Source organism: Salvelinus namaycush, chromosome 18 (assembly GCF_016432855.1).
Source record: "Salvelinus namaycush isolate Seneca chromosome 18, SaNama_1.0, whole genome shotgun sequence".
NCBI lineage: Eukaryota > Metazoa > Chordata > Actinopteri > Salmoniformes > Salmonidae > Salvelinus > Salvelinus namaycush.
In genome coordinates this window covers 8730019-8753576 of record NC_052324.1, presented here as the reverse complement: position 1 = coordinate 8753576, position 23558 = coordinate 8730019, and the positions used below count along the sequence as shown (strand labels likewise).

Genomic DNA, 23558 nt, shown 5'->3' with positions numbered 1-23558 from the left:
TTGACATCATTGGAAAATCAAAAGAAATCAGAAATCAAAAAATTGTAGACCTCCACAAGTCTGGTTCATCCTTGGGTGCAATTTACAAACGCTTGAAGGTACCATGTTCATCTGTACAAACAATAGTACGCAAGTATAAACACCATGGGACCACGCAGCCATCATACCGCTCAGGAAGGAGACGTGCTCGGTCTCCTAGAGATGAACGTACTTTCAATATCAGAACAACAGCAAAGGACATTGTGAAGATGCTGGAGGAAACAGGTACAAAAGTATCTATATCCACAGTAAAACGAGTCCTATATCGACATAACCTGAAAGGCCGCTCAGCAAGGAAGAAGCCACTGCTCCAAAACCGCCATAAAAAAATCTAGACTACGGTTTGCAACTGCACATGGGGACAAAGATTGTACTTTTTGGAGAAATGTCCTCTGGTCTGATGAAACAAAAAAAATACTTTTTGGCCATACATAATGACCATCGTTATGTTTGGAGGAAAAAGGGGGAGGCTTGCGTGCTGAAGAACACCATCCCAACCGTGAAGCACGGGGGTGGCAGCTTCATGTTGTGGGAGTGCTTTGCTGCAGGAGGGACTGGTGCACTTCACAAAATAGATGGCGTCATGAGGAATGGAAAATGATGTGGCTATACTGAAGCAACACCTCAAGACATCAGTCAGGAAGTTAAAGCTTGGTCGCAAATGGATCTTCCAAATAGACCATGACCCCAAGCATACTTCCAAAGTTGTGGCAAAATTGCTTAAGGACAACAAAGTCAAGGTATTGGAGAGGCCATCACAAAGCCCTGACCTCAATCTCATAGAAAATTTGTGGGCAGAACTGAAAAAGCATGTGCGAGCAAGGAGGCCTACAAATCTGACTCAGTTACACCAGCTCTGTCAGGAGGAATGGCCCAAAATTCACCCAACTTATTGTGAGAAGCTTGTGGAAGGCTACCCAAAACATTTGACCCAAGTTCAACAATTGAAAAGCAATGCTACCAAATACTAATTGAGTGTATGTAAACTTCTGACCCACTGGGAATGTGATGAAAGAAATCACTCTCTCTACTATTATTCTGACATTTCACATTCTTAAAATAAAGTGGTGATCCTAACTGACCTAACACAGGGAGTTTTTACTGGGATTAAATGTCAGGAATTGTGAAAAACTGAGTACATTTAGTATTTGGCTAAGGTGTATGTAAACTTTAGACTTCAACTGTACGTCTGTCTTTGGGAGGCCGGCAAACAAAATGAACACACATTTACAGCCTTACTGTGTGTTGGGTCAGAGTCACACCATCATTGTAAGAGATTCATTGAGCCGTGTAGATGCAAACATGGATTATGTCAAAGTCACTAACGACGCATACTGTATACAGTACGCTCTCACTCAAGCTTCCCTGCCCATTCTTGCGCAACATGAAAACATAATTTGGCTAGAGGATAGGGTAAACATGGGTTAGCGTGTGTCGAGGCAGCCAGAAGGCAGGGACGTAATGAACCTCAAATGATAGGCTGTCTAAAAATATGATCTAAACAGCCATTTTCATGAATTAATATCACCTATTGAGTCAATGTTTTTGGGGGGGTTGGATAATGGTAGGTATTGACAAAAGTATTGATGAAATGATCTGTTTTGACAAAGGTTTACATACGAAATAACATATACTGTACATAGACATTATGGCAACCTAAGAGAAAAAGCCAAATCAGAACTTACACTTTGCCCTCGTGTGGGTCCTCCTCCCGTCCCTGAAAATAAGCACGAACAGTTCAACAAATCAGTGGAGACGTAATAACGAATGAAAAAGAAAACATCAGAAAAGACCCAAAAGACTCCAATTGCCAGCTGAGTAGAAAAGGTTGAGAAAATACATTTTTAAATGGCAAACCATGACTATGTCCCAAAATGCACCCTATTTCCTGTGTATAGTAGTGCCCTACATAGGGAATAGTGCCATTTGGGACACAGCCAAGTGAATGGTTACAGGTTAGGGCTGATCCCAGACCTGTGCAGAGCAGAAATTGTGCTGTACTCAACTCACCACCTCCTCCACCAGGTCCTCCACAATGAGGCCCTGCTCCTCCGTCCTCACGTTGGTCACCCACATCCAGCCGTCATCCAGTTCATTGTGAACGATAAACATGTCCCCTTTCAGGAAGCTAACAGACATGGAGAGGAGGGAAGAAAAATAAAAACTGGTCAACGTTCAGGGGGCAAAAAATATGTGTTACCATCTTAATGTGCTGCTACGCATGAACTCACACCTGCATCTCCTGTTTCACAAAAACCCACTATAATGCACTAGAAACAGTCTTTGTTCTTTTCAATTACAATTAACTATTTAGTTATGAAATCTAAAGGCAGTGCGGACGCTTGAGGCTTTACAGCTTATTGCCGACTGAACTATTTCTTACATATGGTAGTCTTTGGGTGTCGTACCAGGCATTCTCCACAAGGTGTCGCATGTAAGCTACCAAACACCTTTGTGAAGAACTATAGCGTGGTTCTTTCCAGCCAGCTAAGTCTGTGCTAGCAGTGTGTCTGTGTTAAGGGTTCAGACAGTTTCTCAAATCTGACAACATGAAGAATAGCCAGGCTCATCTGTTCGCGTGCTGGGATTTGCTAAATGAAAGGGAGAGGTCTGTTTTTGTCCTATTCAGATAATGTGATCTCCAACAGGGCAAACACACACTTTCACCTTCCACAAATGTCTTATGTTTCTTGTAGGGATTACCTGATCTCATCGGTCTCTGGCACTTTGGTGTATGGAAGAATGGCTCTCACTCTCCTCCTGTCCTCTACAGGCTACACACACGAGCACAGACAATAAAAACACAGAACTGCACATTAACCCATGCTTCCACCAAAATCTTCACATCTTCAACCCCCCACAGAATTCTAAATTAAAAGTATTCCACCAGACACCCTCCGGGATGATGATTTCACAGCCTCACACCACTCATTAGTATTTTGCCTGGCTTCTCTCCTGAGAGTGGTTATGATATATGGCCTGGGGTGTAGGGGGAAGTAGATATTTCCCAGATATATTGAGTATGTGTCTAAGAAAGTCTAACTTCCATTTCTACTCGAGTGCAATGAAATCTTACCTCTGGGGGTGCCACGGGCGATAGCAGCTTTTCACCTTTCAGCAGGCAAGACACGTAGCTGTAATAACCAATCAGGTCCGACAGGGACGAGAACCGCCGCCCGCCTATGTAATAGTCTCCACACATGGCGATTATTCTGTAAACACACACAGACCACACACACACACACACACACACACAACACTAAGAATGATTATTTGTTAAACACAATGCATGCACAGTCTGCAGAATGTATGAAAATACAAATAGGCCAAAGCTAAATTGACAGTTTGAACAATTTATCAGCAGACAACTGGTCTACATTTTCCACAATGACCTAAAACATCAAAGAGTACAAGAGCAGAGCAGCACAGTACTAAAATTAGGCCCAGTTGCCCTGGGATTCATGAAACAAAAGGAAAAGACATGCATTAAACCACCATGACTCATCAGATAATAGTCGTGTGAAATTGCTCGAGTAATGATGAAAATGACATGATTAAAGTCTTGGCGAAGCAGCGAACAGAGGGGAGCACATCTCAGTCTGACTATGCGGTAATGTAGACTAGACACCATTCAAATACATCTTCTTATGGTTAGGCTACATGTTTAACCTTGCCTTCCTAATACCAATCCACAAGGGTTCCTATAAAGCAATGTTGTGAATGAGATGTCATCATTTCCTAGTACGTTATCAATCGTCTACTGAAGTGCCTGGTGTTGATCAGGTCTAGGAGCTATTGGTCATCAATGAAGATTGGGCCTAATTGACAGGTCTATCAAACGCATTGGAACAAATACAGTTCAATAAAATAAAAAAGTTTAAAACAGTATGCACTAGGGCTGGGAATTGCCAGGGACCTCACGATACAATATTATCACGATACTTAGGTGCCGATACGATATGTACTGTGACTTTCACGATACAGCTGTGAGTCTTTCTGGGTAAGTCTAAGTGCTTTCCACACCTGGATTGTGCAACATTTTCCCATGATCATTTTCAAAATTCTTCAAGCTCTGTCAAATTGGTTGTTGATCATTGGTAGACAACCATTTTCAGGTGTTGTCAAAGACTTTCAAGTAGATTTAAGTCAAAAATGCCACTCGGTGTCTTCTTGGTAAGCAACTCCAGTGTAGATTTGGCCATGTGTTTTAGGTTATTGTCCTGCTGAAAGGTGAATCAATCTCTGAACCATGTCTGAACCAGATTTTACTCTAGGATTTTTCCTGCGCTTAGCTCCATTCTGTTTCTTTTTTATCCTGAAAAAAACTCCAGTCCTTAAAATTTATAGCAATACCCATAACATGATGCAGCCACCACTATGCTGAAAATATGGAGAGTGGTACTCAGTAATATGTTGTATTGGATTTGCCCCAAACATAACACTTTGCATTCGGAAAAAAAAGTGAATTGCTTTGCCACATTTTTTGCAGTATTACTTCAGCGCCTTGTTACAAACAGGATGCATGTTTTGGAATATTTTTATTCTGTCCAGGATTCCTTCTTTACACTCTGTCAATTATATGCACTTACTGTAGCAGTTTTGCACCAATCCACACAGCTATGGATGCCTCCATCCGACAAAACTAATGTTCCGCTCCATTTCCCGGGTTACGTTTAAACACATGTGTTCGGAGCACGCTATATCAAATCTACATTTTATTTGTCACATACACATGGTTAGCAGATGTTTATGTGAGTGTAGCAAAATTGTGCTTCTAGTTCCGACAGTGCAGTAATATCTAACAAGTAATCTAGCAAACTCTCAACAACTACATTATACACTAAATATAAGGGGACGGAATAGGAATATGTACATATAAACATATGGATGTGGCATAGGCAAGATGCAATAGATGGTATGAAATACAGTATATACACATGAGATGAGTAATGTAGGATATGTAAACATTAAAGTGGCGTTATTTAAAGTGATTAGTGATACATTAAAGTCAATGTATTTATAAAAAAAAAATATATAAAAAAAATAAAAGGTGTCCAGTGAATTGGGTCTGTATGTTGGCAGCAGGCTCTCTATGTTAGTGATTGCTGTTTAACAGTCTGATGGCCTTGAGATAGAAGCTGTTTTTCAGTCTCTTGGTCCCAGCTTTGATGCACCTGTACTGACCTCGCCTTCTGGATGATAGCGGGGTGAACAGGCAGTGGCTCGGGTGGTTGTTGTCCTTGATGATCTTTTTGGCCTTCCTGTGACATCGGGTGGTGTAGGTGTCCTGGAGGGCAAGTAGTTTGCTTCCGGTGATGCGTTGTGCAGACCTCACTACCCTCTGGAGAGCCTTACGATTGTGGGCGGAGCAGTTGCCGTACCAGGCGGCGATACAGCTCGACAGGATGCTCTCAACTGTGCATCTGTAAAATTTTGTGAGGGTTTTAGGTGACAAGCCAAATTTCTTCAGCCTCCTGAGGTTGAAGAGGCGCTGTTACGCCTTCACCACGCTGTCTGTGTGGGTGGACCATTTCAGTTTGTCCGTGATGTGTACGCCGAGGAACTTGAAACTGTCCACCATCTCCACTGCTGTCCTGTCGATGTGGATATGGGGATGCTCCCTCTGCTGTTTCCTGAAGTCCACAATTATCTCCTTTGTTTTGTTGACGTTTAGAGAGGTTGTTTTCCTGGCACCACACTCCGAGTGCCCTCACCTCCTACCTGTAGGCTGTCTGTTGGTAATCAAGCCCACTACTGTTGTGTCGTCTGGAAACTTGATGATTGAGTTGGAGGCGTGCATGGCCACACAGTCATGGGTGAACAGGGAGTACAGGAGGGGGCTGAGCATGCACCCTTGTAGGGCCCCAGTGTTGAGGATCAGCGAAGTGGAGATGTTTCCTACCTTCACCACCTGGGGGCTGCCCATCAGAAAGTCCAGAACCCAATTGCACAGGGCAGGGTTGAGACCCAGGGCCTAAAGTTAATGATGAGCTTGGAGGGTACTATGGTGTTGAATGCGGAGCTGTAGTCAATGAACAGCATTCTTACGTAGGTATTCCTCTTGTCCACATTGGACCGGGCAGTGTGATGGCGATTGCATCGTCTGTGGACCTGTTGGGGCGGTATGTAAAATGAAGTGGGTCTAGGGTGGCAGGTAAGGTGGAGGTGATATGATCCTTGACTAATCTCTCAAAGCACTTCATGATGACAGAAGTGAGTGCTACGGAGCGATAGTCATTTAGTTCAGGTATCTTTGCCTTCTTTGGTACAGGAACAATGGTGGCAATCTTGAATTTAGCGACACCAGACTTGGATAGTGACTGATTGAATATGTCCGTAAAACACACCAGTCAGCTAGTCTGCGCATTCTCTGATGACGCGGCTATGGATGCTGTCTGGGCCAGCAGCCTTGCAAAGGTTAACATGTTTAAATGTCTTACTTACGTCGGCCACGGAGGAGGAGAGGGAGGGGCCCGCAGTCCTTGGTAGCGGGCCACATCGGTGGCACTGTATTATCTTCAAAGCGGGCAAAGGTGTTTAGCTTGTCTGGAAGCAAGACATCGGTGTCCGTGATGTGGCTGGTTTTCTTTTTGTAGTCTGTAATTCCCTGTAGACCCTGCCACATACGTCTCGTGTCTGGGCCGTTGAATTGCGACTCCATTTTGTTTCTATACCGACATTTCGCTTGTTTGATTGCCTTAGAGGAAATAACTGCACGGTTCATATTCGGCCATATTCCCCAACCTCTTTCAATGGTTGAATGCGGTGGTTCACACTTTCAGTTTTGCGTGAATGCCGCCTCTATCCACAGTTTCTGGTTGGGGTAGGTTTTAATAGTCACAATTGGTACAACATCTCCAATGCACTTCCTAATAAACTCACTCACAGAGTCAGCATATAAATCGATGTTATTGTCTGAGGCTTCCCGGAACATTTTCCAGTCCAAGTGATCAAAAGAATCTTGAAGCGTAGATTGCGATTGGTCAGACCAGCGTTGAATAGTTCTAGTCACGGGTACATCCTGTTTGAGTTTCTGCCTATAGAACAGTACGAGCAAGATGGAGTCATGGTCGGATTTGCCGAAGGGAGGGCATTGTATGCATTGCAGAAGTTAGAGGAGCAGTGGTCCAGTGTTTTGCTTGAGCGGGTACCACAGTCAATGTGCTGGTAGAATTTAGGTAGCCTTGTTCTCAAATTAGCACAGGTGGTTGGCTCGTCTTTCGTCTGTTTTCCATAAACAAGTGCTGTAACATGGAGATATGGCCGTGTGGGAACACTAACCCTAACTGTTTTAAGGTGTGTATCAATTTAATTTCTTACTGAAAGGAAAGATAAGATCCTTATGCTTCCAAAACCGTACATGCAAGCCATGCATGTTAATGTTCAGACAGAGTGTCAGGGGATCTTAACAAAACTGCCCCTTACAGAAGACGCCTTTGTCCAATGACTTAATGTGTAATGTAATGGAACTGAGTCGTGATTAGGGCTGTTGTGGTCACGGAATTGTCAGCCAGTGATTGTTAAGCAAATAACTGGTCAGTCTCACGGCAATTGACCGTTAATTAACATAAACATATTTAGCATCTCCTAGCTTCCACACATAGCCTACAAGTCATTTTAAAAAGCCTAATAAATCAATTTTAAAAAGCCTAATAAATCCATGTAATATAGCCTACACCTTCCCAATAAATCCATTATAGACAGGTCTAAAGAAGATAAAGAAAATGTAGTCTATTTCAGAAGAAATTAATAGCATACTCCGAGTTGTCCTTATGTGGCTATGCCAAATGGCTGTGGGCTGCACTAGTTCATTTAGCAGACAAGATTTTTTTACGAGGTATGCAACTATGATTCGAAAAAGTTGCAAAAAAAGGCATTGTTTCATGTGCTGGGCATCATTCACAAGTGATAATATATCATTCACAAGTGAAAGGCTAATATTGTCACCCATTAGACTATTCTTGATTTAAATCTGGTCTTTACATATACTAAATAATGTGTGACATTTGTTTCAATTTAGAAATGGACCATTATCATGCACCTGTATCGAAACAGGGGCACTTAAATAGCAAATGGAGGACGCTTTTCCCCACGGTTTATTGTCATGCCAGCCAGGTAGGCTATACTCCTGTTTTAAATATAAGCAATTTGCTTAATATTTGGAATGTTGAGAAATAAATATAGTAGCCCTAGTCTTTTTATTAGCGGCCATCACTATGTTTTCTTCTGCAATTGCATAGCCTATAGAAATGTTGCGCCAAATGAGCTCATGGGCTTTCGTGAACTGTTTGATTACATTTGCATTGATGTCAGATTGATTAGAGGAACAATAGTGTGCTGAGTACTAGGCAGTTAGCAAGTTTGGTAGTCTACTAAAGACAAAATCAGCCGCATCAGAGCTTGGAGAAGCCTAATTGCCGTGACTAAACGGTCATGTGGAATTTGACTGCCTTTATGACTCATGACCGCCGGTGTGGAGGTAATACGGTCACCGCAACAGCCCTAGTCATGATCAAGTGTTTATATGCTCAGTGTCTCTCTCGGTCTGTGTGGGTACTGACCTGAAGTGGTTGACCACACTGGTCATGCTGAGAAAGGACAGGACAAAGGAGCCGGGCCGGCGGTCACTCTCCCTGATGAGGTAGCTGCCGGGGGTCCTGGCCTGCCGCAACCGCTCCTCAGCAATGGTCCGGTCCAGCTTCCCATGGTACCACCTGACACACAGACAGGGAGGGAAAGCTACAGTCAGCCTCGGGTGACTAGACCTGCATTTACATTATGTTGGACTCAGTGTTGGTTTTTCTCTCGGGAAAACGTTGTCAACACGAAGGCTATGTGCTCTATTTAGCGTACCATCTGAAAGGATTCCAGGAGGGAGTGACATATGCACAGTAACACACAAACAAGGTCTTCATGTAGGCTTGTTACACGGCGTGACATTATTCAAACATACTTCAGCCTCATAGCCGTGCAAGTTCAAATTTGGTTCACATCGTAAACACTATGAATAATTAAAGTCACTGAATTGATGAATAAATATGTTGGGGTCATAAATAAAATAGCCTACTTACCTCATTCACCCAAACTCTCACTCCCTTGTTCACCCATTATCTTAGGCTACTCCAGTCAGTCACATTAACTCTTTCACTACTCGACTATTCACTAGTTCTCAAATCAACCACTCAGTTTGTCATACTCGTTCTCTCACATGCATAGACTCAATGGAGTCACATATTCAATGAACATTCAACTCGTTTGTTCATTCATTCATTCATTCAAGCTGCAATATGTAACTTTCTGGGTGACCTGACTAAATTCGAATAGAAATGTGAGTTATAGATCTGTCGTGCTCATTGAAAGCGAGTCTAAGAAGCAGTAGATCTGTTGTATGTGCAATATTTCTATGCTTCCTGGTCTTAAGTTTTGTTTGAGTCTTACTTTTGGGTTTTGTACACAAGCTTCAAACAGCTGAAATACAATATTTTTGTAAAAAACAACAAATTCACAGCGGTTTAGATGGTACAACGATTCTCTACACTATACTGAAATTAGGCAAACTATTCTAATTTTAGCAACCAGGAAATGGCGGAGCAATTTCTGCATAGTGCATATTTAACACTCATTCATAATAATACACAGATCTGCTGGGACGGATTCAAATAGCCTACTGCTAAAAAGTTACGCTGTAGTCCTAGTAGGCAGGGTCTTGACTGGGAGTGCTGTGGGCTTGACTTTAAATAAAAACTGCGGGTGTGAGAAAAACATTACATTGATATCTTCTGAAATACTAAGCCAGTAAGAAACCGCACTAAGATTTTACCCTCTAGTATACCTAGAGAGCAGTCACTCTAAAACAGGCGAGAGGAGAGTGGAACGGAGAGCAAATGCTAAAAGCTTTTTAAGCTTCCGCCTCACCATTAAAACCAGGCTGATTTTTTAATGAAACAGTAGCTTTTCGAACAACACTGGTTAAAATTTTAACAGGTTACTGACTTGACACTCCTGACAGATGGGGGGGGGGGAATGTACACGCTGGCCCAGATTTGGGCTAGCGACCTCAGAACAGGGGGCCTGGGGAGGCGAGATGCATGAGGTGCTGCAGTAGCTCTTTTCACACAGGACGTTAAGGGCTCCCGTCTGGCTTAGAAGAGCAAGGGTCTGCACTTGTAAAAAAATTATGAGAATGTGAAGTCTGTGCTGTGAAGGAGGAAATGGGCCAGTGGAGCTCCTGGGAGGGGGTTAGGGGACTGGCTAAAGGATTTGTGTGATGGAGAGAGTATTGAGGAGGACAGACGTGAGAAGTGAGTGTGTGATTGAGAGAAGCGCTAAGGAGTAGGGCCTATGACTTAAGGAATGATTGAGAGCAGTGAGTGCAAGTGTGTCTGTGTGTGGACTACGCTTAATATGTAGCTTACGGGTGGAGTGCATGTGAATAAACTAGGTGTGTGAAGTGAGAATAGGCTAATGGTGTACACGTGACATCCAAGCCAGGGCCATTTCAAAGCAGTTTTCAGCAGTAGGCTTATGTGAGGGGTTAAGGTCCAGAGTGTAGTAGCTATAAGAGAAGATGAGAGGTCAATCAGTGGCTGTCAGAGGTACTGATGGTGTTAGTGAAATGGATATGCCGGTCAGGATGTGGTTCAATTCCATGTAAAATCAAGGAAGTTGACATTTAAAACATTGAACATTTTGGCCTAGACTACTGCTGGCAGGGCCGGCTCCCAGTTACTGATATGCAAAGCAGACATCCCGGTGGCATAGGCCTTAACTTCTGTAGGGTAGGGGGCAGCATTTGGAATTTTGGATGAAATGCATGCCCAAATTAAACTGCCTGCTTCTCGGGCCTAGAAGATATGATATGCATATAACTGGTAGATTTGGATAGAAAACACTCTAAAGCTTCCAAAACTGTTAAAATAGTGTCTGAGTATAACAGAACTGATTTGGCAGGCAAAAACCTACGAAAAATCCATTCCGGAAGTAGTTATTTTTTGGGGTTTTGTAGTTTTCTATTCAATGCTATTATAGTATCCATTGACTTAGGACTCAAATTGCAGTTTCTATGCCGTCCACTAGATGTCAACAGTCTTTAGAAATTGTTTCAGGCTTGTATCCTGATAAAAATGAGGAAGTAAGAGCAGTCTGAATGAGTGGACCCTAAAGTGTCACAGAGCTTTTTCATGCGAGAGACGGAGAGAGTGCGTTTCTTGTTTACCTTTTAAATTGACGATGTTATTGTCCGGTTGAAATATTATCGATTATTTAGGCTAAAAACAACCTGAGGATTGAATATAAACATCGTTTGACATGTTTCTATGAACTTTACGGATACAATTAGGATTTTTTTGTCTTCCTGTTTTGACTGCGTTTGAGCCTGTGGATTACTAAAGAAAACGCGAACAAAACTGAGATTTTTGGATATAAAGAGACTATCGAACAAAAGGAACATTTATTGAGTAAATGAATGTCTGCTGAGTGCAACCATATGAAGATCATCAAAGGTAAGGGATTCATTTTATCTCTATTTCTGACTTGTGTAACTGTTCTACTTGGCTGGTTACATTTTGTAATGATTTGTCTAGTGGGCTATGTTCTCAAATAATCGTAAGGTATGCTTTCGCCGTAAAGCATTTTTTAAATCTGACACCGTGGTTGGATTAACAAGAAGTTCATCTTTAAACCTATGTAAAATGTTTTGTTTTCAGAATTTTTATAATGAGTATTTCTGTATTTGAATTTGGCGCCCAGCAGTTTCAATGGCTGTTGAAGAGGTGGGACGCTAACGTCTCACGTACCCAAGAGAGGTTAATGGGCAAGGGGTTGGGGGAGGGCACAGGCGGAAGGGGGCCTCTCCTCCCACCTTCTCAGTCCTCAGCTATATCTGTCAGCATGGACAAAACATGAGACGGAATGTAGTACAGCGGAGTGGAGTGCCTCGCATACAAACCAGGTTGGCCAGAACCAACAGTGTTGCTGCTGAATTGGAGGTTCAGGTTTTCCTGGAGTTCAGGCTCATTAACGAGACGCTCCAAACAGCCGAGAGAACGAGGCAGCCGTCACAGCCGTCAGTCAGAGTTTTGCTTCCCAACACTTCTGCCTCATGTAAAGGGGTATTTTGGTTGTTTTGGAACATACACTATGTGCCTGATTGAAAAGTCGGGTTTGTCAAGTGGTAGCCTAGGCCTACTGCAATTTTGAACTCTGAAAGTACTGCAGAAATTGCATCAAATACATCTATCCAGTATAGAGAACCATATTAGGCTACATTCACCCAACTTTTGCTTGCAGCAAATATCCTACACCAGCCTGTACAGGGAACTCACACATTAGCTGCACCATGAGATGTGTGCATAGTAGGCCTAGGCTACTTAGACAGTGGGGGTCCATCCTGAGGCAGCAGAGAGAGCGCTGTGCACTTATGGGCTTCCCTATTAAACCTTCCAGTAAGGTTGGGGGTCAAAGCCCAGTTCTATAGAAGGTCCACAGTAAACGGTGTGCAGATTTACAGTGAGTAGAGTGGAAACGCTAAGGCAGCAGAAGATGAGTTCCATACAGAGAAACTCCCCCCGGCTGTGTTTGTCTTCCGGAGCTCAGGTGTACTGGCCTGCTATAGGTTGTACAGATGTCCAGGTATAGGCTACAGTATCAACTGATGGGCTAAATCATATTGCAACTGCATCCGAGTGAATTGAATTAGCCTAGATCAGAACTGTCTATAGCTGTTGGTCACTATGGTGTCTGATAGAGGATGTGTGAGTCTAGCTGAGTCTGGCTGTGAACGTTTCTTGGCTCATACTGTATTCTTGCATACATTCAAAAACTGCAACTCCTGCAGATGTGATTTTACTGAATAATTTGAGATGTTTGTCATATTTAATTGCACCACCCGTCATAAGCGTTCCAACCCCACCATGTCTGAAAACGCTTGTGTGTGCAAGTTAATGAATTGCAGTGAGATGAGTGCATAGAAACACTTTCTATTTCCGATACTTAAAATTCTAAACGTCTATAAACATTCCACCGACCTATGTGCAATATCCCTAACCAGCTAAAGGTTACTCAACAAGCTACTGCACACAATAACTTTAAAAGCAACAAAAACATGGCAACCAAACAAGATGTTAAAAGAAGTTGAAGGCTACGAGCAACGCAGTCCTCACTAATGTACAAGCTTATTTTCAATACATTTTGGAGGATGGGTGGAGGGGTTAGCCAGGGTGTTGTGATATGTGCAGTATGACCATAACCCACGACAGCAGCGATAGGACACGCTGGTTTTATCAGTCTGAGGAATGTCGTGTCGGTGCATGAACCTAGAGCAGCAGTGACGCTCTATTCTGCTCTGCTACTAGTTTAATAACCCTCAAGCACTACTCTGAAATAAGGATGCTCCCTCTGTATCCTGCATACTGTGCCGTGTGCACTTCAAAAGAGCAACAACCGAAACTTGTCAACAATAAAACTGATTGGTCATGCTGCAAAAAAACATATTTCATTCAATAGGCTAGTTAAAAACCAAAGCAAACTTCTGCACAAACATACAATGCAGACGTGATCTGACGTAGGTTTGTTAAAATAAAGCCCTAACGCAATGTTAAATCTTAGCCCTGGCAGTAGCGTTACAGGTTCGGGGGTGTCCACAATATTTGTGCCATTTTCACAACCGTAATAATGGGTGGAGTAGCGCGAAAGAGCTGGGTTTTGTTGAATAAACAAGTTGTGGGTGTGTCTGGAGCCCCTCACTGGCAAATCAGAATGTGCTCCATGGCTAAATAGGTGGTTGCTTCAAGTTGTGTATTTACGGTCTTTAATGTAGTGTGCTATCATCAACTAAAAATATAATTTTAGTCCGTTATGGCCTAGTTCGTTAAATAGCCTGCACCATATTAGCTAAATATTTTGTTTGCAGTCAACATTGTTCTAATTGCATTGCTTCAACATGGTAAACATAGGCTACAGCAATCGCACTAACATACACACGCGTGTGTGTATGTGTGAAATATATATATATATATAGTAAATTGAGGTCCTAACTGACTTGCCAAAACCATAGTTTGGTCAAGAAATTTGTGGAGTGGTTGAAAAACGATAGAGATAGATAGATACACACACACACACACACACACACACAGTTGAAGTCGGAAGTTTACATACACTTAGGTTGGAGTCATTAAAACTCATTTTTCAACCACTCCACAAATTTCTTGTTAAACTATGGTTTTGGCAAGTCGGTTAGGACATCTACTTGTGCATGGACAAATAATTTTTCAAACAATTGTTTACAGATTATTTCACTTATAATTCACTGTATCACAATTCCAGTGGGTCAGAAGTTTACATACACAAAGTTGACTGTGCCTTTAAACAGCTTGGACAATTCCAGAAAATTATGCCATGGCTTTAGAAGTTTCTTTGCTTGACGTCAAGGGGAAAATCAAAACAAATCCGCCAAGACCTCAGATTTAAAAAAAAATGTGGTCCTCCACAAGTCTGGTTCCTCCTTGGGCGCAATTTACAAACGCCTGAAGGTACCACGTTCAGCTGTACAAACAATAGTATGAAAGTATAAACACCATGGGACTATGCAGCCGTCATACCACTCAGGAAGGAGACGTGTTCTGTCTCCTAGAGATGAACGTACTTGGTGCAAAAAGTGCAAATCAATCCCAGAACAACAGCAAAGGACATTTTGAAAATGCTGGAGGAAACCGGTACAAAAGTATCTATATCCACAGTAAAACGAGTCCTATATCGACATAACCTGAAAGGCCGATAAGGAAGGAAGAAGCCACCGCTCCAAAACCGCCATAAAAAAGCCAGACTATGGTTTGCAACTGCACATGGGGACAAAGATTGTACTTTTTGGAGAAATGTCCTCTGGTCTGATGAAACAAAAATAGAACTGTTTGGCCATAATGACCATAGTTATGTTTGGAGGAAAAAGGGGAACGCTTGCAAGCCGAACACCACCATCCCAACAGTGAAGCACGGGGGTGGCAGCATCATGTTGTGGGGGTGCTTTGCTGGAGGAGGGACTGGTGCACTTCACAAAATAGATGGCATCACAAGGAATGGAAAATTAAGTGGAAATATTGAAGCAACATCTCAAGAAATCAGTCAGGAAGTTAAAGCTTGGTCGCAAATGGGTCTTCCAAATGGACAATGACCCCAAGCATGCTTCCAAAGTTGTGGCAAAATGGCTAATGGTCAACAAAGTCAAGGTATTGGAATGGCCATCACAAAGCCGTGACCTCAATCCTATAGAAAATATGTGGGCAGAAGTGAAAAAGCGTTTGCGAGGAAGGAGGCCTACAAACCTGACTCAGTTACACCAGCTCTGTCAGGAGGAATGGACCAAGATTCACCCCATGACAGAAGGCAACCGAGACACAATCACTACAACAACATGAGAGAAGAGGGCCTCCATTTTTCAATTAGTGTAGATGAATGAGGGTAAATGGGCAAGACAGGACTTAAGTGCCTTTGAACAGGGTATGATAGTAGGTGCTAGGTGCACCGGCTTGTGTGTGTCAAAAACTGCAACGCTGCGTTTCACGCTCAGCAGTTTCCCATTTGCATCAAGAATGGTCCACCACCCGAAGGACATCAAGCCAACTTGACAACTGTGGGAAGCATTGGTGTCAACATTGGCCAGCATCCCTGTGAACGCTTTCGACACCTCGTAGTCCTTGCCACGACAAATAAAGGCAGTTCTGAGGGCAAATAGTGGGGTGCAACTCTATATTAGGAAGGTGTTCTTAATGTTCTGTAGACACACACAAAAAGTTGACACCTACTCATGCAAGGGTTTTTCTTTATTTTTACTACTTTCTACATTGAAGAACAAAAGTGAAAACTTTAAAACTACGCAAAAACACAAATGGAATCATGTAGTAACCAAAAAAACAAACTGTTCAGCAAATCAAAACATTTTATATTTGAGATTCTTCAAAGTAGCCACCCTTTGCCTTGATGACAGCTTTGCACACTCTTGTCATTCTCTCAACCAGCTTCACGAGGAATGCTTTTCCAACAGTCTTGAAGGATTTCCCACATATGCTGAACACTTGTTGGCTGGTTTTCCTTCACTCTGCGGTCCAACTCTTCCCAAACCATCTCACATGCGGAGATCTATATACTATGTACTGCCCCCCCCCCCCCCCCCTCCTGACCTGAGATGAAGCAGAAATGCTTCTGTATTTGAGTATTCAGGACGTGACCTCTGGTTAGACCTGGACGGCTGGCGAGCAGGGATGGAGGGAGAGAGCGGGACCGAGACCTCTCGACTTGCAAGGGCTACGTCTCTAGGGCTTAGAGGGCACTTGGCTTGTTGTTGCTTGAATGAGGACTGAGTCTTATTCTCTCGCTCACTAGTTCTCCCTTGTGCATTTGCCTCTGCTGTTTCCCCCCCCCCCCCCCCCGCCATGCGAAAACATCTCCAAAGTCGTCCAGTCACTGCTCATCAACGTCAACAAGTAATGAAACTGCACCACCACTTTACATTAGCAATATGCCTCGGCGGAGCTGCCAGCTGTCAGAGGGGAAACGAAGCTCATCGTGTCTTCTCTGCACGGATAGGACTGCCCTCTGTCACTAACAATGTTTAGCCTAACAGTCCATATTTAAATGTATATTCCACATCAATCGTTTTTTTCCTCAGGTGGTCATGAATTTGAGTCTTAATTGTTTTACTTAGAGGAATCAAGGGGAATCAAGCAAAACCTGAAGTTTTTCATGTGCAATTTTGTAAAAAGCTGTGATATTTTTTGCCATATTCAAATAGCCCTAAATTGGAGATAATGAAGCTTGTCCTAATATTTATTGACACTGGCCTACAAAAATTCTAAAGGAACATCTAGTTGTAACTACAGGAGGAAAACATTGGGAACACATTTCTACACCATTATATACACACACACCAGCTTTTTAATCTATATCAATGGAGCCAATTAATGTGGACTCAAACAACAAGTATATGAATGTAAACTAGAATCAAAGCAATAACTCACCCAAACACAGCTCCAAACAAAAGCAAAGCCTTACGAAAATATATTTATGGAAAAAAGGTATGGGTAATTCCAAAACCCAATGGTCTGGGAGAGATTAATAAACAGAGAGAGATAAAGAGATAGGATTTGCATGTTCTATGTATCCTGTCCTACTAGCCTGTTAAGAGAGTAAAAGGAGGGCTGGCTGGCTAGGTGCCCCACTTACGCCGAGTTGGCTCTCTGCTGCATCTTGTCGTTTGTCCCGCTCTCTCACAAGGTGTGCCCACTCCACTGATGCTACTTATTCTGCTGCTGAGGAGAATGTTGAGTCGGAGTGACTAGGGTCTGAATGCTCCGGCACGGAAAGCAACGCAAACACAACTCTAAATCCGTCTGTGCCATGATGCTATAAACCTGCTGTCCCGATAAAGTCAGTCCGCACTCTAGGGTTAGTGAGCAGCAACCGAAGGGGGCTGCTGGACTGGACCAGACCTCACATATGCTGGAATCCTTGCCAAGCGATTTGAAAATATTCTGATAAATTGTCCAGTTTTGTTATCGTCCAGAAGGTTTGAGGGAAAGTTTTTTTCTTACAGGATGAGGAGGTTGAGTCAGTCTCCATCTTAAAGCCAAGCAGAAAGAATGTCTCTTTCCCTCTCTTTCTCTGGAGTCTAAAATAAAGCCACGCATCATGATCACGCAGCCAATTGGCTTTAGGAGAAGTGGGGCAGTGTGGATAGGGAGTAACGTCACACGAGTGAGGTTGGAAAGCAACAACACATCAGGGCTTGACATCCAGGTAAATTTGCCAGTTGCACACTGGGCCTGTGCCAACAATGCTACTGGCCAGAATGAAAATACTGGCCCAAGAAAGCTGGTGACGCACACATAATTTCAATGCTTCTTTTTGCAGGCTGAGCAAGTAGCCCGTAGCCTATAATGACCTAGCCTCCATTCTCAAATAATAACATTTTAACTTGACAATATTATAATTTACATTGCACCATCAAAGGTTTTATTTCCCCCCCTCAAACAATCTAAAAAAAGGGTGTTATTGTTAGCGATTTTCAACAAATCAGCCGTCTATATTTTAGGGCCCTATAAAGTCAGTTAGATTTTTGCCAAATTCAATTTTTACGGTTTTTATTTTCCAGGTTTCCGAGTTTCTTGTTTTTTCAAGTTCACTCTCACACTTTTTGTTTATATATATATATATTTTTTAAATACACATTTGATGTTCTAAGTTCACAACAATACTTATACCACATCAGGAGACCACTTATGAGGTCTGAAAAAAGTTGCCCTTTAATTAATTTGCGCACTTACCAAGAGACAATTGGGTTTGGCAAGCAGCGTTTCTGTACAATGTACAGCGTAGGCTTAGTGTGATGGTAGTTTGCAAAACAAATTGATACAAATCCACATGATATCACTCCGCCAGGTAGGCCTACTTTGCAGTTAACAATTTTAAATTGTTAAGGTTTTCAGGGAAAGCCTATAAAAAGTTTCATTCAAACGGCGCATGATGACTTAAGACTAAACTTATTCCTCTCAAACTAGGGTGTGTGCGCATGTGATAAATAATCTACATAACGAACAGCTTTGGGAATTCATTTATATTTTTTTAAATAAATGATATAGCCCAGATTAAAAATAGCATTATTATAATATTGTTTTTCACTGGCCCAAGTGGGCCACTGATGTGGATGATTGACTGGCTCAGAGGGATTCCAAAACCTCCACTGGCACGGTGGGCAGCCCTGTATGTCGAGCCCTGAACATGCTGCCATAACCTCTGGGGGGGCTTCTGTGGGGGTCTTACATACAACCACATGTCACCTGTAACTAGCTGTGTGCGTGGTTCAAGACACACTCACCCTGAAATTCCATATTGGTTACAAACTCCAGGATTATTTTGGTAAAAGTACAAAAACACCACAGCTTCAAAATGTAAACACTACATGGGTTTATGTACCAACCGGATCATTATGCAAATTTTGATATTAGTATTTCCATCTAAAATGACCCATGTGCACCAACATGAGAAGTTTAAAGGAGCATGTCACATTGAGTGTCAAATGAAAGCTAAGAGTCTATACTTTTTAGAAATTAAGGCATATACATTTTTCAACCACTTCACATACAAAACATTTAGAATAAGCAAAGGCTTTATTACTGCTCTATTTTTATTCACAGATGGAGTGTCACAGCTTGTTACCCTCAGTCAGGGAGAGAGTGACAGCACACAGGGACTAGCTTGACGCACACAGATGGAGGGCTAAGGGCATCATCCAAGACTTTAGAGCCCAGTCAGAATGTTGCCCCATCTCCATCACAGTGCCCACACGGAGAACAAATCTCCAACCTTATGGTTGCCAATCAGGTTCCCTACAAAGCTACTCAAAGCTTTTGACCCATTTAATCAGAGGGCCATTATGGGAGTTCTGACTGCTTTGCTCCTCCAAAATGACTAGCAATCATGTTCCATCGGATTTAACCTGTTAACCAGATGAGGATAGAGGGCGCTATTTACACTATGGGGAAAAAACGTGCCCAATTTAAACGGCCTCGTACTCTATTCTTGCTCGTACAATATGCATATTATTATTACTATTGGATAGAAAACACTCTCTAGTTTCTAAAACCGTTTGAATTTTGTCTGTGAGTAAAACAGAACTCATTTGGCAGCACACTTTCTGACCAGGAAGTGGAAAGTCTGAAAATTATGCTCTGTTCAAGGGCCTGCCTATAAATGGGCATGACACATATGAGTATACATGCACGTCATACACCTTCCCCTAGATGTCAAGATGAAGTGAGAGAAAAAATGAAGTGTTTATCTTGGTCTGAGGTGGAATATATCATCTTGGCACGACGAGTCATCAATTTCCTGTTTTCTGGAGAGCGCGCAGATGGACCTGGAATTGCCTTTTGAAAAGCCGTCGTTATGGGCGACTACTATCTCCGGCTTTGATTTTATTTGATACATGTCACAATATCATCGTAAAGTATGTTTTTTCAATATAGTTTTATTAGAATATTGAAATTTTTTCGGGACGTTAGGCGTGTTGCGTTGTGTGCCTTTGTTCAGAAAGGAGAGCTTCGAGCCACTTAGCCAGTGTGCTTGCTAATTCAAGAGGGAAAAACGATGTTCTAAATCCAAACTGTTCTGGACAAAGGACCCCTTGTCCAACATTCTGATGGAAGATCAGCAAAAGTAAGAAACATTTTATGATGCTATTTCATATATCTGTCGAACTGTGTACTAGTAGTTTTGCGCCCAGGTTTTGGGCACTCGGTCGACATAACGTAAGCCTTATGTGGTAATGAAGTTATTTTTAGAATTCTAACACGGCGATTGCATTAAGAACTAGTGGATCTATCATTTCCTATACAACATGTATTTTTTTGTAATGTTTATGAATAGCTATTTGGTCAGAATAGGTGAGAGTCTAATAGAAATATCCGCACATTCTGGGAAAAAGATGCTACGTTAGCATAATGGATAACCACTGATTTCAGCTCTAAATATGCACATTTTCGAACAAAACATAAGTGTATGTATAACCTGATGTTATAGGACTGTCATCTGAGGAAGGTTTATGAAGGTTAGTGAAAATTAATATCTTTTGCTGGTTTATTCTCTAACGCTAACGTGCCTATTGCTATCGCTAACGTGCCTTGATGAATGAATGCGGTTGTGTGTTTGGCTATTGTAGTAAGCTAATATAATGCTATATTGTGTTTTCGCTGTAAAACACTTAAAAAATCGGACATGTTGACTGGATTCACAAGATGTGTATCTTTCATTTGCTGTATTGGACTTGTTAATGTGTGAAAGTTAAATATTTCAAAAAAAAAAAAAATTGAATTTCGCGCTCTGCCTTTTCAGTGGAATGTGGGAGGAGTTCCGCTAGCGGAACGCCTGGGCGAGACAGGTTAAACTCTGACCCACTTTGATGGCATTTTCTAAACAACGCAGAATATTGTATACTACCCTCAAAGTATATTTCGGTTTCAAACCTACAAGTCCTACCAATACCTGCTTAGTACTGTTAGAAAAGGAAGGAACTGTGGGACTATGATAAAGGACTATGATAAAGTCCCACAGTAATAATAATCACTTTGCTTAAAAATAATAATATTTTTAGATTTCGTTTTCAAATAACCTAAAGTAAGGAAGAAAAGGCCATTCTTGAAAATGGGGTGAGACATTTACTAAATTTGAAAATAAAGCCAGTTTAACATTTAGAATTAATTATTTCTGTTTTTAGAGGGAGAGAAACAAAAACCCACCATCGCCTCATGGGTCTCCCGGTCGCAGCCGTCAAGGGTATCGAACCAGCATCTGTAGCAACGCACACTCAAGAGGCCCCATCCAAAGTTAATGCTGATTAACTGCCTTGCAAATTATCTATTGTCCTGCTAATAGCCCATAATGGCACTGTACAACGTGACCAATCAGGAGTAGGCTACAGTACTACAGTAAGAGCAAAATAATCCAAACATTTCCACACCCTAATTGAAGTCCAACCAATACCCAAACGGAGACTGAGGGAAAATAAAAATCTCATTGATTTATCAAGACCAGTCCCCATGCTTGTCTCAGAGCAGCACGAAACGGTGCTGAAATAGTTGACCACAGCAGGTAGGCTATTGCTTCAAATCATATTCCTTCTAACTTGGTTAAATAAAGGTTAATAAATAATAATAACTTAAATATGCTTTTTAAATAAATAAGACCCATTATTCAACACTAGTGAGACTCATGTCGCATACGGTAGGCCTATAGTATATCGAAATATATATATATATATATATATATATATATTTCAATGGCGTGACTCTCCGCCAATAATTTAAAATTAATAAAAAATCCTCCAATCCTCTAAATCGAATTATTGCCAGAGAATCACGTCATTGAATTTGTGTGCGTGTGTGTGACAGAGATATACAGTTGAAGTTGGAAGTTTACATAAACTAGTTTTAATGACTCCAACCTAGTGTTTCAACCAATCCAAAGATCTTGTTAACAAACTATAGTTTTGGCAAGTCGGTTAGGACATCTACTTTGTGCATGACATAAATAATTTTTACAACAATTGTTAACAGATTATTCCACTGTATCACAATTCCAGTGGGTCAGAAGTTTACATACACATTTAAGTCATTTAGCAGACGCTCTTATCCAGAGCGACTTACAAATTGGTGCATTCACCTTATGATATCCAGTGGAACAACCACTTTACAATAGTGCATCTAAATCTTTTAAGGGGGGGGGGGGGGGGGGGGGTTAGAAGGATTACTTTATCCTATCCTAGGTATACACTAAGTTGACTGTGCCGTTTAACAGCTTGGAAAATTCCATAAATGATATCATGGCTTTAGAAGCTTCTGATAGGCTAATTGACATAATTTGAGTCAATTGGAGGTGTACCTGTAGATGTATTTCAAGGCCTACCTTCAAACTCAGTGCCTCTTTGCTTGACATCATGGGAAAATCTAAAGAAATCAGCCAAGACCTCAGAAAAGAAATTGTAGACCTCCACAAGTCTGGTTCATCCTTGGGAGCAATTTCCAAACACCTGAAGGTATCACGTTCATCTGTACAAACAATAGTACGCAAGTATATACACCATGGGACCACGCAGCCGTCATACCGCTCAGGAAGGAGACGCGTTCTGTCTCCTAGAGATGAACGTACTTGGTGCGAAAAGTGCAAATCAATCCCAGAACAACAGCAAAGGACATTGTGAAGATGCTGGAGAAAACAGGTACAAAAGTATCTATATCCACAGTAAAACGAGTCCTATATTGACATAACCTGAAAGGCCGCTCAGCAAGGAAGAAGCCACCGCTCCAAAACCACCATAAAAAATCCAGACTACGGTTTGCAACTGCACATGGGGACAAAGATCGTACTTTTTGGAGAAATGTCCTCTGGTCTGATGAAACAAAAATAGAACTGTTCGGCCATAATGATCATCCTTATGTTTGGAGGAAAAAGGGCAACGCTTGCAAGCCGAAGAACACCATCCCAACCGTGAAGCACGGGGGTGGCAGCATCATGTTGTGGGGCTTCTTTGCTGCAGGAGGGACTGGTGCACTTCACAAAACAGATGGCTTCACGAGGAAGGAAAATTATGTGGATATATTGCAGCAAAATCTCAAGATAGCAGTCAGGAAGTTAAAACCTCTTAGTGATCCCTTGGCGCGACAACACCCAGTGAAATAGCAGCGCGCCAAATTCAAAACCAGAAATACTATATAATAATAATAATTCATAAATCATACAAGTGTTATACACCGGTTTAAAGCTTGGTTGCAAATGGGTCTTCCAAATGGACAATGACCTCAAGCATACTTCCAAAGTTGTGGCAAATTGGCTTAAGGGCAACAAAGTCAAGGTATTGGAGTGGCCATCACAAAGCCCTGACCTAAATCACATAGAACATTTGTGGGCAGAACTGAAAAGGCGTGTGCGAGCAAGGAGGCATACAAACCTGACTCAGTTACACCAGCTCTGTCAGG

The 23558-nt window shown here is 42.0% G+C and overlaps 1 protein-coding gene across 2 annotated transcripts in view; it reads right to left on the bottom strand.

The window, feature by feature from the left end:
- Positions 1 to 23558, bottom strand: part of rasa1a (RAS p21 protein activator (GTPase activating protein) 1a) — a 53876-nt gene that overhangs the window by 8494 nt on the left and 21824 nt on the right. For both annotated transcript variants that reach the window (XM_039013178.1, XM_039013179.1), the window contains exons 2-6: positions 8601 to 8753; positions 3116 to 3251; positions 2743 to 2813; positions 2050 to 2167; positions 1725 to 1756 (exon numbers count right to left, since the gene is read on the bottom strand). In XM_039013178.1, coding sequence (XP_038869106.1) covers positions 1725 to 1756; positions 2050 to 2167; positions 2743 to 2813; positions 3116 to 3251; positions 8601 to 8753 — 510 coding nt within the window. The remainder of the gene's footprint in view (positions 1 to 1724; positions 1757 to 2049; positions 2168 to 2742; positions 2814 to 3115; positions 3252 to 8600; positions 8754 to 23558) is intronic.